Source organism: Euprymna scolopes, chromosome 8, assembly GCF_053919585.1.
Source record: "Euprymna scolopes isolate OS-2025 chromosome 8, ASM5391958v1, whole genome shotgun sequence".
Taxonomy (NCBI): Eukaryota; Metazoa; Mollusca; class Cephalopoda; order Sepiida; family Sepiolidae; genus Euprymna; species Euprymna scolopes.
In genome coordinates this window covers 53,610,120-53,632,351 of record NC_136489.1, presented here as the reverse complement: position 1 = coordinate 53,632,351, position 22,232 = coordinate 53,610,120, and the positions used below count along the sequence as shown (strand labels likewise).

Here is a 22,232-nt window from a genome sequence, read left to right as displayed (position 1 = left end):
ACTACAAATAAAAATATTAATAACGAACAAGATAGATGCAACTGTAGACACCGCACACTTTGCCCACTTCAAAATATATGTCTAACCAGAAGCGTAGTTTACCAGGCCAAAATATTTGCGAAAGAAAACCCGAATAACAAGAAATATTACGTAGGTATGACTTCCCAAATTTCAAAACTAGATATTATGACCACAAAAGTGCATTCAACAATAAAATAATCCTTATGAAGACAACACTAGCAAATAAATACTGGGAACTCAAGGAAAGCGCACATTCGCCGGTAGTCGAATGTAAAATAATAAGACAAGCTACCACGTGCAGGGACCTAGACGACCCATGTAGATAATGCCTTCATGAAAAAAATGCTATCCTGTAATTTAAAGAACCCCAACATCTATTAAACTGTAGAAGAGAAATAGCAAACAACTGTGTTCACAAGATAAAATTTACTCTAGGATAGCGATACAAAATAGTTTTAAAATTAACGGGGACAATAGGGAATGGACAGATTGATAGATTTTGTGAACATGAATATACATACACGATCACACATATATGTATGTATATATATGTATATATATATATATGTGTGTGTGTGCACATATATATGTATTTATATATAGACAAAAAAAAACAAATCACTAACCTAGATTTAAAGCGGATCAAGAAACTAAATATCAAGGCTAAATAGAGCACACACCGAGGAACAGGTCAACTAGAGGTCAAATAGGCCTTTGTTCGATAAGTGCATGCTCATTGGCTGATAGAAAGGGCGCGGTGGATACTAGAAAGCTGATTGGCTAACTAAAATCTCAATAGAAGATGCACATATAAAAACGACAAACAACCACAGAATTCGCGCATAAGTTTGAAGAGTCCTAGATGGATGAAACGCGGAATATTCAGTGTAGCTTAATCGCCATATATATTGTATAACTTACTACATATATATATATATATATATATATATATATATATATATATATACATACGTATACACATATATACACATATATAAGCATATACATATATGTATACACATACATATACACATATATATACATACACACATATACATATGCACACATATACACATATACACATACACATAAATACACACATACATACATAAATAAATACATATTTACACAAAATACAGTCATATATATGTACACTGCCACAACATGATACATCTAAAATAGAAATGAACTCATTCACTACATAATTCTTTTTATCAAACCCCACAGGCATGGTTATATTACCTGCCCCTATCAACTTGTTTCATTTTCACAAGTTGTACATTTTTTACAACGTAAAAATTTATAGTAAATTCAGCTTGAATTCCATACATCTATCCTTAGATTTAGCAACCACTCTTTCGAAGTTTACACGGATATACATAAAATATTTAACGATATAATAATAATATATAATAACATATGACAAAAGATTCAGAGCATTTAGGCTTTACAAACGGAATAGAAAGGCTTATGTATTGTAGCACTTACTTTTTTTGACCCACGTATATATACGTATACATACAGATCATATACGCATACATGCACACACCCAAAAATATTCACATGCATACATTATTTCGAGGTTCACCTAACAATCTATTCCCCATTTGGTTCAGATATACTATCATGCAGGTATTTATTTAGGTTATTAATATTATATCTGCTTGAGAAAATAGAATATTAAGCAGCTTATGTAATCAATACGGGTAGGATCATAGTTACGACCTCACTCATCCTCTGTGTATTTGTGTATGCTAGTATGCGTGCATATATATATATATATATATATATATATATATATATATATATATATGTGTGTGTGTGTGTTTGTGTGTGTGTGTGTCTGTGAAACAGCGTAACAGTACTGTATGTGGATGACTATAATGCTCCTCATCTTGATGTGGGCATATTGAGAAGTGATACACGAATTACCATTAACATATAAACGACACTCGTTGTGTAAACAAATAGCGCGGAGGTATTTCGGACGATGTCGAAACATCGTTAAACTCACTACTCGCTCAGCAGCCGCCAATAGCGTAATGGTTAGGAGCCTTGACTGTCGTACAGACGGTCGGGTTTCAATCCTGGCTTGAGGTAGTCGCCTGTGTAGCCTCACTGATGAGCTGCAAAACAGTACTGTATTTCGATGACTGTTATTAATATTATTAATATTATAAAAATTATTATTATTAAGATTGTTAGTGGGATTAATATTATTAGTTTTAGCATAATAACAGTCATAGTATATAATATGCGGGTGTGTACATGGATGTCTGTGTTTGGGGGTCCGTGCATTAACTGCCTGGGTGAGTAAAAAATATGTTATAACAGTATGTGAGTATTATGTATGTATGTATGGGTATATGTGTATATGTGTGTATATATACATGGGTGTATTCAATTTTGGGTGTTTATACGTGTATTTATATATATGTATGCATGTGAAGGCTGATAACTTTCGTTTTTTTGTGTATTTTTATTTATTTGTTTATTTTTTATTTTATTTTATTTATTCATTTTAATTTTATTCTTGTGTATCTTTATTTTTATTGTCTGTTTTCAGTGCGTGTGTGTTTGTGCGTAATATACAGCGAGCGGTGTATATCCACTCTTGAGTATAGGTATATACGTATGTCTGCTTCTAGTGTATGTGGGTGTGTGTGTGTGAATTGAAATACACCGGTCAGCACTCAATAGCCATGAGGAATGTTTTTAATTATTGACCGCAAGACAAAAATATTAAATTCTAAGGTACCTTATACCGTAAAAACCAAAAGATGGGATATATAAACTTCAAAAAGGAATATATATATAAATGAGAATTAAAAACAAGAGTTTTATTATATTCAAAGACCTTACTTATCCTCTTCCAACTCATTACCTCCACCCATGTTATGTTCTAACTTTGTAAACGAAATAAGAAAATGTTTTTGTCTGAAATATCAGTTCTCGACGATAATTATTGGCCTGAAGACGTAATCCCCCAACGTGGGTGATTACAGAAACATGTATGCACATATGTAGCCATTAATGTTTGTATAAATAAATTATATATATATATATATACACTGAATAATCAATTTCACGTATATTGTTTACATTGATTAAAAATCATTGTTCTTCAAAATACTTAATACGAGTGTAGAGTTTTTAAAGGAGGCGTTCCTTCTGCTTTTTCGCTATTCTTCTGGGAATTTATTATTGCATTTGTTCTGACCTGGTGTCTCAACGAAAAATCATCATGTTGAAATGGGTTGTTGCTATTTAGGGTTTATACAGTAACATATTTGTTCATATAACAGGCTCATTTCTGAATATTGCTACCTCAGAAAAATATGGAACCTTTACGAGATTCTGAAAGTGTAAAGTATTGACTCATGTAAAGTACTTTTAGTCAAAGTAAAGTTTATTTATATATAATAATTATTTTAAAAAACTATTTACTAAGAATAAACTTTTCAATGTTTACTATTTGAGTATAAAAAACGGCTAATTTCCTCAGTGTTAAGTCACTCTTTTTGATATGTTCTTACTTTTCCTTTAATATAACAAAAAGATTAGATGATATTGTCGGTAAATATACTCATCTCTTACTAGATTGCATCACGGAATCGTTCATTAAACTTCAAAATAAAGCAGTCAAGTATTTCATACATATTCTTTAGATATATGGCCATCGTAGACAACCTGGATAGTATTTTACTTAAGGAGAATCTTATTACATTCAGGATCAGTCCATTATTACAATATGCGTTTATTTTTGTTATAAGTTTTTCAGAAACACTTTGTCAAAGACTTGGAGTATATCAATCACTACGGAGTAATCTTCCAAATTTTATCCGGTGTACGGTAATGTGCTCAAAAATGGCATTTAAAGATATGCGCAGAATAACGGACTTGCATACATCCGCTCTGTAACTCATAAAGAGTTTCGTATTAATGAAGTTGTGGACTATTACTGCATTACTTAAAAACTTAAAGATTACTTGCGATGAGTGGAGACAAATGCACAGAGCAATAATTGCCGGCCTAGTTTTTTTTTCTCATAATTATTGCAAATTTGTACAACAAAAGATATTTTTCAGCTATCAGGGAAGCAAAATTGGTCAGATAATTTAGTTAGGAGTTTTGAGTAGATAGATGCTCGTTAAACAGATCATTTCATTGAGAATATATCAGGGATGAAATAAGACCAGCATGAGTGTGATGTGACAATATTTCCTGGAATTCGAAAGAGGTGATTATTAGATTATATACTAAGAATTAAATCAACACTGAGATTTGGAGGTAGTTGCCTTTAATATCTACTGAGTTCCATTATTCAACGCTCTTTTCTTTTTGTCTCCAAAATAGCGAGTACTTCATTTTTGCAATTCAATGTATTTTCTTAGCATCTTTGTAAACATCCATTTACATGCGATTAATATGCGATTGCAATTATTTCTTACTGCTATAATTGTGTGTATAATAATTTTAGATATACGACGAATGAGCCGATGGTATTATTGAAGCCATTCTAAACAAGAGAAGCACAAATCGAAATTAACCATTGCGGAGAGTAAGGATGGTTTTAGAACATGCAATTTCTTTAGAATATACTTCGCAACTGACCTAGCCTGTTTTGAAAAGGAAGCTGATTCTTGACTCGAGCAATAATCACGCCAGTTGCGCTGAATCTATATTCATTTGTCGCCAGTTTGTCCTAACATAGAGTTAATGTAAGCCTTTTGAAGTTAATTAGAGATTATATAATCTCTACTTTGTGGCGACGAGTTCCATTACATAACCTTTAAATGTACACTTTATCAATAACTCTTTAAATTTTACAAAGTCAGAAATACAGTCGGGGACGAATGGACTCATTTAATAGCCGAAGAGTACGTTCGATATGTTCACATTTGACGTGAAGTCGTCAATTTTTTAATAACATTTTTTACAAAATGGGTTATCACATATCAAGGCCAGAAGGCAATTCGAGGATTTTTACGGCATTCATTGGGACAGTAGCTTAGTAATCATTTCTTGTGGAAATTTGGTATAATCTAATTATTCACGAGGATAGTTCAATAAGAATTTATCTACGTTGGATTTAAAGACGATAATATTACACTCAGTTGGAAGGCAGACGAATGGAACAGAGTTCCACATGCAGGCAGTTCAAGGAAAGAAGTTTTGTTCGTGGTTTAGCTTTAGACACCGATAGTAAGTGCAGGAATTTATTTAATTATCTTTGCTATGCGAGTGTTTTTTTCTTTTTGTGAAAGATTAGTGACGGTGAGCATAGATTGGAGCGCAGTCGAACATTTGCCGTTAAAATAATGATAGAGCAGAGACTAGTACGTAACGTCTCTTCTACAGAAAAGAGGTCGTATTGTGTTTGTACTATGGCAAGGCAGGATAGAGTACTCCGGGCAGCTTCTGTGAAAAAAACAGGGTATTTTTATAGTGGCGGTAAGAAAACAAATTATTGTAAATATTTGACAAATGAAATAGAGATCAGCCATCACCTACTCGAGAAATAACGATCGAATTAAACTGAACCTGTAGTATGTGCTTATCTTTCCTGTTCCCCAGGTAGAATGCCTCCTTCCAGATTATGGATGAATAGGAAATAGAAACCTCTGTTCTGCTATATAAATTGTGTGGGGGCGGGAAGAGATATTCTGTCACTTTATTTTATACTTTGTCAAGGCAAGACAAAAGCGCTGTGAAGAACAACTCCCCAGGTGTGGCATCAGTACTCAAACTGTGAGTGTAACTTACTCTTCTCCAACGTTAGAATGCACTAGTGTCCACATACTGGAATAATAATAAGACTCGACTATTCTCTTTCAGTCGCAGTCAGTTTCTTATTGGAATACTTATGGGTGACTGTGATATCGATGAAAAATCCACTCTAAAAGGTATTATTGCTTTCTTTCTTATCAAATATTTTTCGTTTCCACTTATTAAATCTAATTTATTTCTGCTTCTTGTAAGATTAGTTCGTTCCATCGCTATATACACTTTCTCACATTCGAGGTTTTTTTCTATATCTACAAATGTACAAGAACCCTATGTATAAAGTACCATTGTCAGAGCTGGGCTGGTGGATCGTTCTCTCATTTGAAGGTGTTAATTTGATTGGTTCTACCCTTTCTTTTTCAAAGCATCATATCTTTTCCGGAGTTTATATTGCAAGTCTCAGTCTTTTCTACAAATAATATAATGGTATGTGTTCGAGAAAATTGTCCAATATTTTTCCCGTTACTTAGATTCTGCTTGTTTGACTCGTTTGTTCATTATTAGTTCACAGTTTTAATGCATCATTAAAATCCACCTACTTATTCTAAAGCATCTTTTCAAAGACTATAAATTCTGGAACTCTTTCTTGGTCACCTTTACCTCATAATTACAGCCTTGGTCATTGCAAAGCTTAAATCAATAGGACTCTCATGCCAGTCACTAATTATATTCGTTATATATACATCAAGTTTCTTTATGGTCTGTTTCGAATGATATCATAAAATATATGCATATATACTGTAGATTTACTGGGCTAAATGTAAGAAGATACATTTTTTTAAATAGTAAGGAAGAACTTATTCCATTGGAATAGTTCTAGTTAACTATTAAAATTATAAATAGCCCTGGCGTGAGTCGATTAACCAAAATGATTTCCTCATATTAAATTCGGTCTCTTGTGGCATGGTTTTCAAGGTGGAAACACGTGTCTGAAGCGCTATATTAAATGGAGGAGAACACACCTAGTAAAGTTATCCATGTATCTTTCTGTATGTCTCAAACTTATTTGTATTATTTATATATCTATCTCTTGCAAGCGTGTACAACCTGTCGCTGCCATGTTCTGTCTGTCTTTCTAAATATAGATTTTAAAAACATCGGCGCCTGATAGTGTTTACCAACAGTTAACGGGTATTTTATCATGACGTCCAATGAACAATAAGAAGGAAGAAAAACGAAAGAATACCACGATAAACACTTTTTTTTAATAAATAGAAAAGGTAAATAGGGAAAGAAAGATATGATCAGTTTTATGTTCCCCAAAACAACAATCACGAGGTTGTCTCCTCTGCAACCGACAAGGCTAACATGCTTGCCAGTCGGTTTGCCTCAAACTCCACACTGGACCCTTCCAACCACCCCCTACCTGACTTTCCTATGCGGACAGACGCCACACTAAACGATCTGAAAACCACCCCTGCTCAGGTGCATGCTATCATAAAAAACCTTGACACCTCAAAAGCATGTGGACCCGATCTTATCCCAGCTGTGCTATTAAAAAAGTGCTCAGCCGAAGTAGCTCCAGTTCTCTCCAAACTCTACAACAAATGTCTTAATGAAGCTTGCTTTCCGGGCTGTTGGAAAACTGCTTCTGTTGTACCAGTATTCAAGAATTCTGGCGAAAGGACAGACCCATCAAATTATCGCCCCATTAGCCTCCTCCCACTTTTTGCCAAAATATTTGAGACCATAATTAACCATGCTCTAGTCCATCATCCTACAGATGCTAAACTACTGACTGACAAACAATATGGATTTAGACAAGCCCGTTCCACAGCAGACATCCTCACCGTGATCTCTGAACGTATATACCAATCACTGGACAAAGCGGGGGAAGGCAGAGCGGTAGCTCTAGATATATCTAAGGCTTTTGACAGGGTATGGCATGAGGGTCTCCTCAGGAAGATTAGATATTACGGTATCACTGGTAGAATACTTAACATAATTAAATCCTTCTTAGATAAGAGAAAAATCCAGGTAGTCCTCGACGGTCGCACATCTAAACAATATGATATAAATGCGGGAGTGCCCCAGGGTTCTATCCTTGGACCTCTATTGTTCCTGATATTCATAAATGACCTCCCCGACAACATTGCCTCTGAGATGGGTATATATGCTGATGACTACACTCTATGGCAGACACGACAGGAAGACGAATGAACACATTTCTAAAGAAATGGCAGAAACACTAGAGGAAGACCTCCAATCTGTAGTGGAATGGGGACAAAAGTGGTTGGTCGCGTTCAATGCTGCCAAGACTAAACTAGTTTCATTCAATAATTACAAGAAACCCTCTCTACCACCAATAGCAATGGCCAACGACCCTTTATCTGAGAGTCCATCTTTCAAACTCCTTGGCCTAACGTTCACAGGAAACATGAGTTGAACAATTACATTGAAGGCATTGCCAGGGCCGCTGCAAGAAAGGTAGGCTCTCTCTACCGTGCTAGAAAACTACTAACACCCGAAAGTATCCTGTACCTCTATAAGGCCACCATTCGCCCATGTATGGAGTATTGCTGCCACATCTGGGCTGGTGCATCTGCTACTAGTCTCTCGCTCCTTGACAAGGTTCAAAAGAGAGTCGCAAATCTGATAGGCCCTGAACTGGCATCTAAGCTTCAGCCTCTGTCCCATCGACGAAATGTTGCATCCCTCTGCCTGTTCTACAAGTATTTTAGTGGTGAATGCTCTGATGAACTGCAATCACTTGTGCCCCCACGACGCGAGCACCCTCGACAAACCCGACAGGCTACTAGATCCCACCCCCACACTGTAGAGGTCCCTAGATGTAAAAGATCTTTTTACTCCAATAGTTTCTTCCCCAGAACCGCAAGACTCTGGAATTCCATTCCAGGTCCCTGCTTCCCCAACAGTACTGACGTGCAGAAGTTCAAGTGTAACGTGAACCGACACCTTGCTGCCCAAATCCCTACATAGTACCCCAGTAGTTGTTGCCCCTGATAGTAGCCCCCTACACCAAAGTGGCAATTTGCCTTGTTTGGGGTGAAAATGTAATAAAAAAAAAAATAAAAAAAAACAGTGTCTGCTAAATTAGTCCCTCTGGCAGTTTTCAAAGAACTCCATTAACAATATTGTAAGGGATAGTGGAGGTAAGAATATAGGTGTTGTCAGGGCTTACTGTGTGTCAAACAATAAAAATAAAACACGTCAACACTTAATCTTTTTAAAAGAGGGTGTATGTAAATTGCCTCCCTTGCGCCATTAATTTAAATGTTCTCATTCGAAAATATTTAAATCCTCTTAGTTCTGTAATCCAAGAAAATAATCCAAAGCTTCTGTGGTGTAATGTATTTCCATAGAAGATTTCTTGGTTCCTTTTGACGTGAATTCGAACACCTCACTGGAGTTAGTATTCTTTTTTTACACGATTAATTCTAGGCCTTAAAATAGTTCTTTCTTCCTCGGTGAAGATGTCTTTGTAATTTCGGTTACAACTCTGATTTTTAAACAGTGTTTTCTAACTAATTTTGCGTCGTCTTCCTTGACGAATCCCGATTGAAGGAAAAGAAACCAAACTACTGGTTTCTCTTGTTTAAACTTGCGATTTTTAATGTATTTTCTCTTGAGACGGTAGAGAGAGCCGACTTCTTTCTCGTGTTCAAAACTTCCAACAAAATGGCGCATCCATCTCCTTTTATCAATCGAAAGGCACGCATTCAACAAGTGATACAACAAGCAGGAGCAGCACAGGTTACACCAAGAAAAGAGGGGGTAAAGTAGGGGAGAGAAGGAAAGGCAGAAGGTGGAAAATAGAATAGTTGTATGACAGTTATACACGCATCGCAAAGTGAAATGCAGCACAGTAACCTAACGGGATTTATGCGAATAAAGAAAATAGTGCAAAAAGCAATATTGTGATCTCAGAATATGTGAAAACGTGGACAAAATAAATAATAAGTAAAAGGAAAACAAAAACAATCCTGGCACAAATCTTTATCAAAAGTATAATACCTATTAATCTGGCTCAACATAACAGTAAAATTAAACACAGGTTCCACAACAATTGTATGTGGGAGGTATGATGCTCATCTCCGGAGAAAGCTAAATAAACATTATCTCAGGATTACATATTAAACTTTGATCTCATCCCAAAAGGTCAGAGGGCATTATTCCTATGACTATATGACTTAACTGCTACGCTCATGTTTTCTTAATGACATGTTAAATGACCTAATGTACAGAATGAATAGACACATCTTTTATTTGAAACAACCAAACATTCTGTCGCTGAATATGTTGGACATGATGTAATTTAAGGTAGCATTGTTTCACTGAACGATCATATTTAATATCTCTACAAATCAACTATCAGACCATTAACGGAATTATGTTGCTATATTTAGGCTGGTGAATTTGCCCCCAATTTGAAGGTTCTTGAGAAATTACATAAACGTATCTGTAATTTGATTGTCATGTGTTCTTTAGAATTGACTGAAATATTCCATACGCCCAGGTCGTTTAACTCCTGGGTTTAGAGATCTTCATCAATGTCTTGTTTGAATACTTTATTGTAATACAACTTCTTTTCAGTAGTGTTTTTTCAAGGACTGCAAGATTGCGGAATTCAATTCTTGTTCATCGTTTTCCTTCTCCTTCAACCTAAGTATTCTCAAGACTAAGGTCAATAGGCATCTTCAGTCTTAAAAGTATTTCTCATTCTTATAAGGCCCTTATATAAATGTGCTTCTTTCCTTGACAGTTCATATTTTGCAGCCCCTTAGGTAGTAACTTCTGCGTAAGTATTTATATGTATATTACATGTGAATGCTAGGTACTGAAACCCCGGGAACAGTGCAACCAGATATATCGATCGCTGATAGATTTTTTTTACTTGCGGTTCAATATAGTAGATTTCGGTTAATTTCATTAAATCTAACCATAAATTTATGGCCGATATATATATATATATATATATATATATATATATATATATATATATATATATATTAGCTTTTAACAAGATATCCGGAATCATGCTGAGTTGGGAAACCACCAAAAATAATTATTTGAGGGGAAAGCGAAAAGTTCATTGATAAGAACGACTTAATGGTAAATTGATGAATTAGCACTTATAAAAAAATCAAATAAACCCGGAGACGTCTTTCAGTCTATTCATTGTCAAGAGAAAACATCAGCGTTTACGATAAAAAATAGAAACAAAGTAGTAAGTATCGTTGAAAAAATATAATTTTTAAAAACGTGAGGTGTGGAAATGGAAGAATGGAAAAATGGATTTTAAATTGATATATATATATATATATATATATATATATATATATATATATATATATATAAATTCATATATATATATATTAATTTTCTTTAATTTATATATATATATATATATATATATATATATATATATATATATATATACATTTAAAAGATTGGTATATATTAATCCATATGCCTGGATAGTATAAGTAAAATTGACCTTAAATATTACTTACCCATACTGTCCAATGTACAGGAAGCGATCCCATAAGATTGAAGACATTGAAATTGAGAAAGCAGAAAACTGGAGTCCAATAACTATCTATGAGCAAAAAAAATGTACTGATTAGCCATCTGTGTTCGTGCGATCACCAAAAGTATACACATTCATGGATAATTATTATATAAATAAAACCCGTATAGCGCGTTATTATATGTCAATATATTTTATGGAACGTAGAGAAGTGAAATTTGGGGCATTAAAAAAGGATAACTAGGTGCTTTATTTCCTATATATTTTGTGGAATTTGAACAAATATTTTAGAAATTATGCTATTTTTTCTATTCTCTCGTAGTTTTAAGTGTGTGTTATCTTTATTGCAGGTCTTCCAAAATGCCAAGAAAAAATCGATTGACAGCTAAGAAACGTGTTGTTGCGGGCCTTGCAGAAAGATTTTTTCTTTCGGATATCTAGCAAAGAAGCTTGAAAGAGATCGGAGAACATAGTCTTCATTCGTTGAATATCCAAACATTAAACCAAGGAAGGACAAAAACACAAGAAATTCAGTTTCTGTTCGTGATTTTAGAAAACTTCGCCATCAACTTATCAAACAAATGGGAAGCAACATTGCGGCTATATTTAACAAAGTTGGAATATTTTCCTCGTTCAGAAAGACACACTGCAATGTCTTAAACGAAAATGCGAAAAGCATTAAGTCGATAGCAAGGTCGTGTTTTAATCCAAAATCATAAGAGAAAAACGGTTGGCTTAGGTTCAGAAATACATGAAAACCAGCTTTAAAATAATCTTTTCACCGATGAGTCCAGAGAAACCCCATTATAGACCAGATGGGTTTGCCAACCTACCCCCTCATAGATTTTGTCGTCAACAAGGAGTTAGAGTTATCATGCTTTGGGATGAAATTGTTTCGCTGAACTAAGTGGACCGTGTCGAGTTCCAGAAGGTCTCAACCTGACAAGCCAGTCTTGTATTTTAATTTTAAATGAGCATTTGTCATACTTGCTTGATGACCTTCCATTGGCGCGTCACCGGAAATAGATTTTTAAGCACAACAATGTGCCATCCCACTCAGCCAAGGCTACGACATCATAATTTAAGACATTCAGCATTAGTGGAGCAAATTTGGCATGGCTACCTTCTTCCTCAGATATAAACACAATTGAGCAACTCTGATCAATAATAAACATGAAAGTTTATGAAGGATGTGTTCAATTTTTGTTAAAGAATGAACTTTGGAGAAATATTTTGGAAGTTTGCTATAGCATTACGTCATCTCAAATCCGCCGATTGCTATCATTAGTTAAATAGAAAAATTAGCTTACCTTTCAAGATATTTGTTCAAATTCCACAAATATCAGGGAAATACAGCACTTTGTAATGTTCTTCCACTTCGTTTCATAAAATTTCAAAACTAAAAAAATATTGACGTGTTTTTCCTTTAAGACTTCTTTTTTGCATTTGATCGGCGTTAATGCCATTTGAAATTTTCTTAAACGATAAAAACGAATACTTTTACTTCTTAAAAAGCATTGTTTACTTTGCGACTGGTTTCCTTTAATTATTCACACATATGAAGTAAAGTCCATGCTTTATCTGCAATTATTAACATTGTTATTAGATTGATATTTGTCGTCGGAAACTGCTCAGAAATAGATGAAGAAGTGAACAATGTTTATCTTGCTGATCTGGAAAACGTGTTGGAAACTTAACTGCCTGTGATAGGGAATAAAATATAGGGAAACGGTGTTATGCTACCTGCTGCGTCTGTATCAGTAGAGGATCTAAGCCAATTACTGTGGTGGACAATAAAGTTGTCAAATACATGTACTCGTGCGCTAATATCAAGAGATAGTGCTGTATCTAGTATATCATGGATTTGTTTGATTAGCGTACAGCTCTGAGTCGAGAGAGAGAGAGAGAGAGAGAGAGAGCAATAGAGTAGATAATGCTATGCTGCATGTTAAGTCTAAAACACATAACGGTATAGTCGTCTGATTCTAGCTTTGTTTCTCTAGTAAAGGGGATGGTCTTTTGAATATAAACTCCAAGTCCATGCATATGTCAGTATGATTCCTTACGGCGAAGTGTGAGATAATTAGGCATGTGTTGCATCTGCACAAATAATTAACAAGAACACGGAAAGTAAAGGTATAACAATAATATATTAGGCAAAAAAGTTATATACGTATTTACATGTCTTCAGATATGCTTCAGGTGGATATATTCCGGCAGGTGGCATGTTGCATGTCTTACTGGAGGCAACATTGGCTTTTTTGCCTATTTGGTGGTTGTTGCAGAACTCCCCCGGTATCGGTGATTGATACCTTTATATATTTCACCCACCCACCTATGTTAATTAGTGGGCGTCTTCACAAACTCCCCCTCCCAAGATTTAAAGTCGTGTAGATTTCAATATCTTTTATCTTTTGGGGGTCATTATAATTGGTTCTGTAAACTTTCTTTTCCTTCCCGATCTTCTCGGTTCGAGCATGCTTTGTGATGGTTCGATATCAAACGCTTCGTATAGTATATCAATTGGATCTTTCTTTTTAATCCGGTTTTTCATGTTCGTTGTCTTTTATGTGACGTTTTCTCAATTCATTCGGATGTCTTTTGTGTATCCCTTTTGGACCTTTTATCATGTAGACCAAGTCGCCGATACGTTTATCTACCGTACCAAACTCCCAATATGAAATATTATTTTTCATACATTTAAAATATATACGATCACCAGGTTTAAACCTTTTACGTGATGTGTGCGTAGTTTGATGGACGATTGCTTGCTTTGGTATTAATTTATGAAGTGGTGCTTTTATTTTTCTAGCAAACATTACTTCTGCTGGCGATAATTTCGACGGTGTATTTGGGTTCTTAGTTATCCTGTATATTTGCAGGAAGTGTTGTAATGCTTTATCCGTCGAAGTCCCTATTGATTTTCTAAGTGCACGCTTTATCGTGTCTACGAACCTTTCCGCTAATCTATTTGATCTAGTGTGGAACGGTTGTGTAGTTATATGTTTTACCTGAAAAGTTTCACAAAAGTCCTTGAATTCACTTGATGTAAATTGTGTTCCGTTATCTGTGACTATAATGTCTGGCATACCAAAACGTGCAAATATTTCATGCAGAAATGTTATTGTGTTATTTGTCGTCGGGTTCTTGAAACGCTTTACTTCAGACCATCTGGAAAAACTATCTACTACGATTAGGGTGTATTGTCCTTCGGTCGGCCCAGCAAAGTCTATATGCATGTGTGACCATCGATGGTCAGTTTTTTCCAAGGTTTATGGACTATCGGTGGAACTTTTTCGGCTAACGCACAACCCTTCACTTGCTTACTGTTAGTGCAATATCCACACCCATGTTACGCCAGTAAACGTAACTCCGCATAAGTGCCTTCATCCTATTTATACCCGGGTGTCCTGTATGAAAATTACGTTATGTTGTGCCGGCATGTTTTTAATTGCTGTCGATCTTTCCGGGTCTGGGCGTCGACCGTCTTTATTTATTATTTGCCCTAAATATTTGATTTCATCCAAACAAAATTCGCTGTTGTTTTCTTTCACCTTGAATCCGTATTCGTTTATTCTTGTGAATACTTCTTTTAGATGCTCTTCGTGTTCACTTATGGACGATCTCCTGATGATTATGTCATCCAGGTATGCACAAGCACAATCTATTCCGTTCAGCATTGTATCCATTGGAAAATCGCCGGCGCGACTTTGATCCCGATGGGTAGACGGTTGTATTTGGACAACCCTTTGTGCGTGTTAATGCATAATATCTTTGAGCATTCTTCTTTCATCGGAATTTGTAAATAGGCGTCGGACCAATCCATATTCGAAAAAAAATTGCCATCATTTAGTCTGGCAAATGTCTTCCCAGGGCTTGGTAAAGGGTAGTGGTGGTCTTTTAATTCATCGTTTAGACCCTTGGAACAGTCGACACAGACTCGAATTTGTTCCGACCTTTTTTACGTACACTGTAGGGGCTGCCCAGACGCTAGTTTCGATTTTCGATAAAATGCTTGTTTTTTTTTTCGAGTCTACCTACCTCGCTATTTATTTTGTCTAAACCGACGAACGGTACGTTCCGTTTTTTCTTAAACACCGGTGTTGCATCCTTTATTAGCTCGAACGAAGCCTTAAATTTATTGCACCTTCCCAGTCCAGTAGTAAACATTTCTGGGAATTGTTTTATTTAGATCGTTTTTAATATTTTCTGATGTTGGAGTGGAACTGGTTATTTTTCTAAAAAAGCGTTCATTGGTTTATCCCAAAGATTGAATTTTTCAATCCAGTCAATTCTCAACAAGTTCTCGCCTTCTTTAATTAGAAAGATTCTCAATTTCTTCCACATGCCATTTAAATTAATGGGCAGGAATACCTCTCCTTCGAATCTTATTTCTCTCCTGTTACTGTTTGTGCACCTTTACTTGACTTTTGAAGAGTCGGTTTACCCAGCTTTTTCCAAGTGTCGACGTTTATTAACGACAAATCCGATCCAGAGTCAAGCTGAAATGTCACTTGTTTGTTAAAAATATTTACTGATAATTTTTTTTCGTAAATTATTTTTCCCTTTGTCGTTTGTTGTCATTTGGTGTACTCTATATTTTGTTTGCCGCAACCACTCTTATGTCCAACTTTATCGCAATTGTAGCACCTGATATTTTTGTAAGAACAATCCTTTTCCAAATGGTTTTATCACATCTTCTGCAATTATTACCTGATAGTGTCTTTTTATAATTCATTTGATTATTATTGTAATTTCGTTTTCTGTAATTATTATAATTTGAGTATTTATAATTTGAGTATTTTTTAAATTTTGACTAGTCTCAAAATTTCTCTGTCCTGAGTTTCTGAAAGGTTTATAATCTTCCTAATGTACGCCATTCCTGCTTCCTCTATATCTCTGGGTTTTTTTTTTTTAGTGATACTGCCCTTTGGCAATCTTCTGCTAATTTCTGCAATGTCAAGCCTTGTTCTATCTCTAATTTTGAGAAAACGCGTCTTCGAATCACTGAAGTTTTTTGTGGATACTAGACCCTGTGAAAAGATTAAGCATTTGAAATCGTCCACCGTGAGTTCCGATAATTTGAAGTTGTCGCAGTTTTTGTTTACTACTGACGTATATGTCAGGTAGTCCTGCTCATCAGTTTTCTTAAGATTCATACACGACCATCTCTTGTGGAAAAGAGACACGTTCGGTCCGAATAACTCCTTAAGAATCTTTACGGTCCCAGCGCAATCTAACTGATTCGTTCTCCTTGGCAATATGAAATCAACAAATTTGCAATGTTCACTGGTAACAAGCTTTCGAAGTAATAAACTTACTTTATTTCCATTTGGCCAGTTGTCGCAGTCTGTTTCTAAAATATCTTCATGCATCTTGAAGTATGCATCAAATTTTTATCCTCCTCTGGTAGGTATGTGAACACATCTATGCTGTTAACAATTGTTGTGTTGAAGAAGGTTGTATTAATTTCTTGTATGGAATTAGCTGTTAATCTTTCTAATGGTTCTTTCTGTTCAAGTTGCATCTGCGCGAACCTTTCTTCCTGCCTTTTTAGGCGTTTTATGTCGTTCATTGTGTCTTTCGTCTCTTTCTGCGTGTAGCGCTTGCTGTTCCTTTTGTAGGATCTGCTGATTCTGCATGAACTGTGTCATTATTTTAGCAAATTCCTCCATCTTGTTTTTTTTCCAAAGATTAGAAAAATCAGTCTATTTTACTAATTCACTTTTTACAATAACCACGAACAACCGTTTTTTAGGTTCGCTTTTTTCTTTTTTTGTGTCAACCGAATGCTATCGATATATTATTTTTTGTGTTTGAACCTTTTTTTTCCCCTTTTCTATTGAGGGCTAAAAAAATGTATTTCATTTTTTCTCTTAATCCGTTAAGTTTTGATTACGTGCAAGAATTCTTTTTAAAAAAATCCTTTCTTGCTACAGCTTTCTTGCTTGCTTCAAGAAAATTTGCATAAATTAGTTCACGATGTACTAGCGAAAACACCTTTTCTTCTTTGACTTTTGTAGTCACTTTGAAATAGTTATTGGTACTTTGCTTTCAAGACTCCAGTGTTCGAATATCTCGTTCGACAATTTTGTAGTTACTTTCGTTTGTTTTTCTTTTGTTTTTTTTTGTTTTTTTCGATAGTGATGACTTTCCGCGTAAACTATTTTTCGAATACTGTTGGTGTGTCTAACAGTGAATTCCTGAGTAAATCTTTTTCAAAGTCCTCGATGTTACTGTTGTGTACAACAGTAGATTTGTTTTTCTTCGAGTACGTTTTTTTCAATCTTTCTTGAGTAAGTATTTTTCGTACACCACTGTTGAGTTTAGTAGTGGATTTTCCCGCGTAATTCTTTTTTCGAATTCTCGAGGCCACTGTTGTGTTTAATAGCGGATTTTATCCTGAATAAGTCTTTTTTCGGATTCTCGACACCACTTTTGTGTTTACTAGTAGATTTTTTCCTGGGTAAGTTTTTTTTCCAATTCTCGATGCCAATGTTGTGTTTAATAGTACATTTTATCCCGCGTAAGTCTTTTTTCGAATTTCCGTCTCCACTGTTGTGTCTGCACAAATAATTAACAAGAACACGGAAAGTAAAGGTATAACAATAATATATTAGGCAGAAAAGTGATATAAATATTTACATGTCTTCAGCTTTGCTTAAGTTGGAGATATTCCGGCAGGTATGCGTGTTGCATGTCTTACTGGAGGCAACATAGGCGTCCTGCCTATTTGACGGTCGTTGCAGAACTCCCTCGGTATTGGTGATTGATACCTTTATATATTTCACTCACCCACCTATGTTAATTAGTGGGCGTCTCCACAACAGCATTTTAAAGCGATTAGAGTGGATGGAAGAATCTAGGTTAGTTTCAATATGCGCTAATATATCCGGGGTGCTTGCTAAGCGAAATGATTCAATGTCATATAAATTAGTTCTAAGTCCACGCATATTCGTAGATTGAAAGCCTTATTTTAGAGTTTTAGTTTTAGGATGAGAGGTGCTAGAGAAAGTGGCTCTACAGAATATCAAATATGCGACACAATTAGACCATCGGCCGACTCTTCATCTACAACATTGTGTTCTGGGTAAAGCTCACACTAATTAGGTGCAGGGTTCCTTTCCATGCACGACATGGCACTTAAATAATCATATTATCCAACTGATAATGAAACATCCGCTCCAATGCTACCAAAGGGTTAGAGCTCTTCTAGTATCAGTCAGAAACAGCAACCAGAAACTGTCAATCCGTACCTTTAACCCATCAGACAAAATCAACCTAATCCAATTGCATTGGCATATATGGTATTCAAGCACCACAAGGTGGCCAGTTTTAGTGGAAGGGATGTGGCGGGCGGGGAACGAAGTTCATTGCCCTAGTCAGGAAACAAGTCATGTCCCTGTATTTGCACTTCTGCGCCTGGCTAATAGGCAGAGAAGGCGTATGGAAGCCGAGCGATAGACAGAGCCTATTAACTCATTAAGCAGTTTAGGATTCCAACCAGTAAATTTGTTCGAGTCACCTATTCTGGGAAGGTTGTCGCCCAGGACGAAAGAGGTCTCCTTCCCCAAGGTTTTACTTCAGAGTTTTCTTTCCCTCAGACGGATGACCTACGGGTCCATCAGTACATAGCGGTCAAGCGCCGCGTCTGGTTCCTAAACTAGGTATTTCTGAAACCCCGCATGTGTATTTTATATAGGTAGGTGTTAAAGGCAATATATTTACTGAAAAACACTCTACTCAGAATTATGCTGTCCATTTCATGTTTACTGGAAAATAAAAATTCATGCAGTGGAAGCAACTCGATTTGCAACTGGTTTGTTTAGATGAAAGAGTGAATATTTAGTGAAAATATTTCAATGTTTTATTATACGTTTAATTATGTATAAAAAACATAGTAAAGTATGATTAAGTTTATATTAGGAATTTGATGTCCGAACTCTGGATATTAAAGACGATAAGAAGGCTAATAAAATGTATTATTAAATATAGAGTAAACTAACGACGTATCTATGATTTGAAGAACAATTAAGTACAGAGATATCTGGAAGTAAAGTATAAGCTCTGGCGTATTCCGTAGGTATAATTTAGTATGAATACAAATATAGACGTATTTACAGTAGATATGTACATGTGGAAATTTTAGATATTAAGTATATTTCCGAATAAAGTGTTTCTGACTTCTAACAAGGAAGAATAACGAATTTGTATTTTGCATAAGAAAAAGTTTCGGCGAAGTTTTTTTTATTACTCTTTGTATTATTTTCACCGTTTCATCGCTTTAATAATGGAAAACAATACATATATTTCTATTTAATATATATCACATTCAAACCTACGTACAAAACTATGGCTAATATGTATCTATTTTTTAGTTATCCTATAGAATAAAAATATACGCTAACGCTTGCTTTAACAATGAAAATCTATAGATGATTCGTGTGTATCGATTTTAAAGAAGTCCGCCTGCTAAAATTAAGGACCGGAAGCATAAACCCTACTCTAAAGATACGTGTAATATATGTGATCCTATAGCAGCTTGGGAAGAAGAGTAATTGGTTAGTTTTCAGGAGATATGATTATAATTTACAGAATACAGTATAAATGCACGTTAGGATATACAGATTTGGGGGGTAGAGTCTAGGAGTATGACAGTTTGTTTACTCTGCAAAACAAACACAAGCAGTCGTCGTGGAGGCAAAGTATCTAATGTATATAATTGGATATACGTAGCATACTAGCAGCGTCATTTGCACAGTTTTGAGAGAAACAATTAAATATATATTCAGTATTGATTTAAGTAGCGACATGACTGGAAGTAAGTAACGAAATCCAGTATAAATAACTTGGTATAAAATAGCAATGTGGACATATTTATTGTATACACGAAATTGTAGATTTTTAGTATATTACATAAATACAGTTCTACTACCCTCTAATAATTTAAATATTTTAACCGAATATTGAGCGTGTGTGTGCGTTTATCTAACTTTCTATATCTATTACCTTGACCCCTCTCTCTCTCTATATGTTTCTCGAATTTATTAATTTTAATGTATTTAAATAAAGTTCTTTATTTACTTTATATTTATGTAAGATATAAGTCTACACTTGGGCAGTATTTTCTTATTATCATGTGTATGATTTTCTTGATGCGTTCATCTTTCAGCTTCGGGTAGTCATGTACTAACTAAAATCATGACCCCTGTTTGCTCAACACATTCCAAATGCATATGTTCTACAGCAAAAATAAGTAACAAAAAGCTTATACAATAAAATAAAAGTCAGTTAGGAATTTGTTTGAAGGAAGCACAGCACTTGGCTAATAAAAATAGTAATCACTGGAAGGGAAATAAATATGACTCTGATTGATTGTTCTGCTCGGCAAAACACCACGAGGATATATAAAACGTTTCTATATAAAATCATATGCTTTCATGAATTGCATGCATTTTGGCTTCAAGAGTCCCCACGCGATGCAATAAAAATCATGACCGGCAATATTGTCAAATGTTTTTATATTTTACTTGATACTCTACTCGTCTATTGCGTGTGGCTTCCTTCAGTCTTGACAGACTATAGATACCCACTGAAAGGGTGCCTGCGCGTGAAATTTGTGCGGCAATTGTTGCGTAGTCCCCAACCACGCATCTCCTTAGTCAATATTGTTGCATACCAGTGGCATGTTGAGCTACAGGAAACTGTAAACAAAGATAAGCACCTAGAATTTCCAAATGGTCACCCATCTGGTACTAACCAGGCTCAACGCTGCGTAACTACGGTGATCTGGCAGGAACCGGTGTCTCAACGTGGTTATGCCGTATACTGCGCACTATTGAGTTAAATACTTCAAATATATACCAGTCTCGATCGGAATAAAGCACAGTAGATGTTGTAATTTAATTCCAATATACAGGGTGGAAATATAAAATTGTCACCCTAATTAAAACAACACTACATCTTTATTTTAAAACTTTTATTGAAAAACTCAATTCAGGAGACTTGATTACGTAAATCTATTCAATGTAGCTGCATTCAGCCTCAATCAACGCCTCAAGACGAGCCAAGAACTGGGAGCATGTTTTTTCACGATTGCCTTGGTGTTGTTGTAGGACATATTGGTGATGTTCTGGACGTTTAATAAAACGAAGTAGACCAGCGGGTTCAGTTTGAAAGAGGTGGAATCTCCTAGCACTCCTTCTGAACCCAAGTCTTCATCTCTTTCGACTTGTGAGCCGCGCCGAGTATTGCTGCCACATCCAGGGTCTGCAAGCAGCGACCTTATTGAATCAGGGGATTTCCCCACTCTTTATAACATCCATGTACACTTAATTGTTTACTTTCAAGCAGATGTCGAAGGTGTGAGGTGGCAGGATATGGTCCTCACATGAAACCACACCAAAGATTATAACTGTGGCTCGTTCGACCCGTTGCGCTTTGCCCCCAAGAGCTGAACTGTCCGGGTTTGCATATTGAGAGTGCTGCCATAAGTTCCGTTGTCTTTGATCGGTAGAGAGCATGAGTTATAAAGCAGCACAGTTCCGATCTAATTCGTTCAACATTGTGTCACTTTCCGATATGATAAGAGGCTCTTATAACTCTTGGGATTTGTACAAAAATGGCTAACTAGTAGATGGTTTACCACAACGAATGAAAGTGGTTTTCATCAAACATAAATAGAATCATGTCGTCTTTTATAGGGCAGCAACTTACTCGTTTAACCCTGTATTTTATTATAATTAAACATTCATACTAAGTACTTACCATCGATTGGGATAGTCTTCCTCTTCACTTGGCTAACAACATTGGGGAAATTCACAATGGTTATGGTAAACGTAAGCCAGATATTAAAGCACACCGACCATATCTGCAGAGAAACAAAAGAGTATTATTTTTCTAGTAACGACATCTGCAATAATCAATAGACTAT

General features: G+C 35.5%; 1 protein-coding gene across 4 annotated transcripts in view; it reads right to left on the bottom strand.

Annotated features, from left to right (window-relative positions):
• The window catches only part of LOC145283572 (equilibrative nucleoside transporter 1-like), a 103,097-nt gene that overhangs the window by 15,121 nt on the left and 65,744 nt on the right, over positions 1-22,232 (bottom strand). For 3 of the 4 annotated variants that reach the window (XM_080132486.1, XM_080132485.1, XM_080132487.1), the window contains 2 exons: positions 22,067-22,169; positions 11,283-11,368 (listed from right to left, as the gene is read on the bottom strand). In XM_080132486.1, coding sequence (XP_079988612.1) covers positions 11,283-11,368; positions 22,067-22,169 — 189 coding nt within the window. Of the gene's footprint in view, positions 1-2,035; positions 2,161-11,282; positions 11,369-22,066; positions 22,170-22,232 lie in introns of all 4 variants that reach the window. The other variant, XR_013868637.1, reaches the window with a different exon arrangement.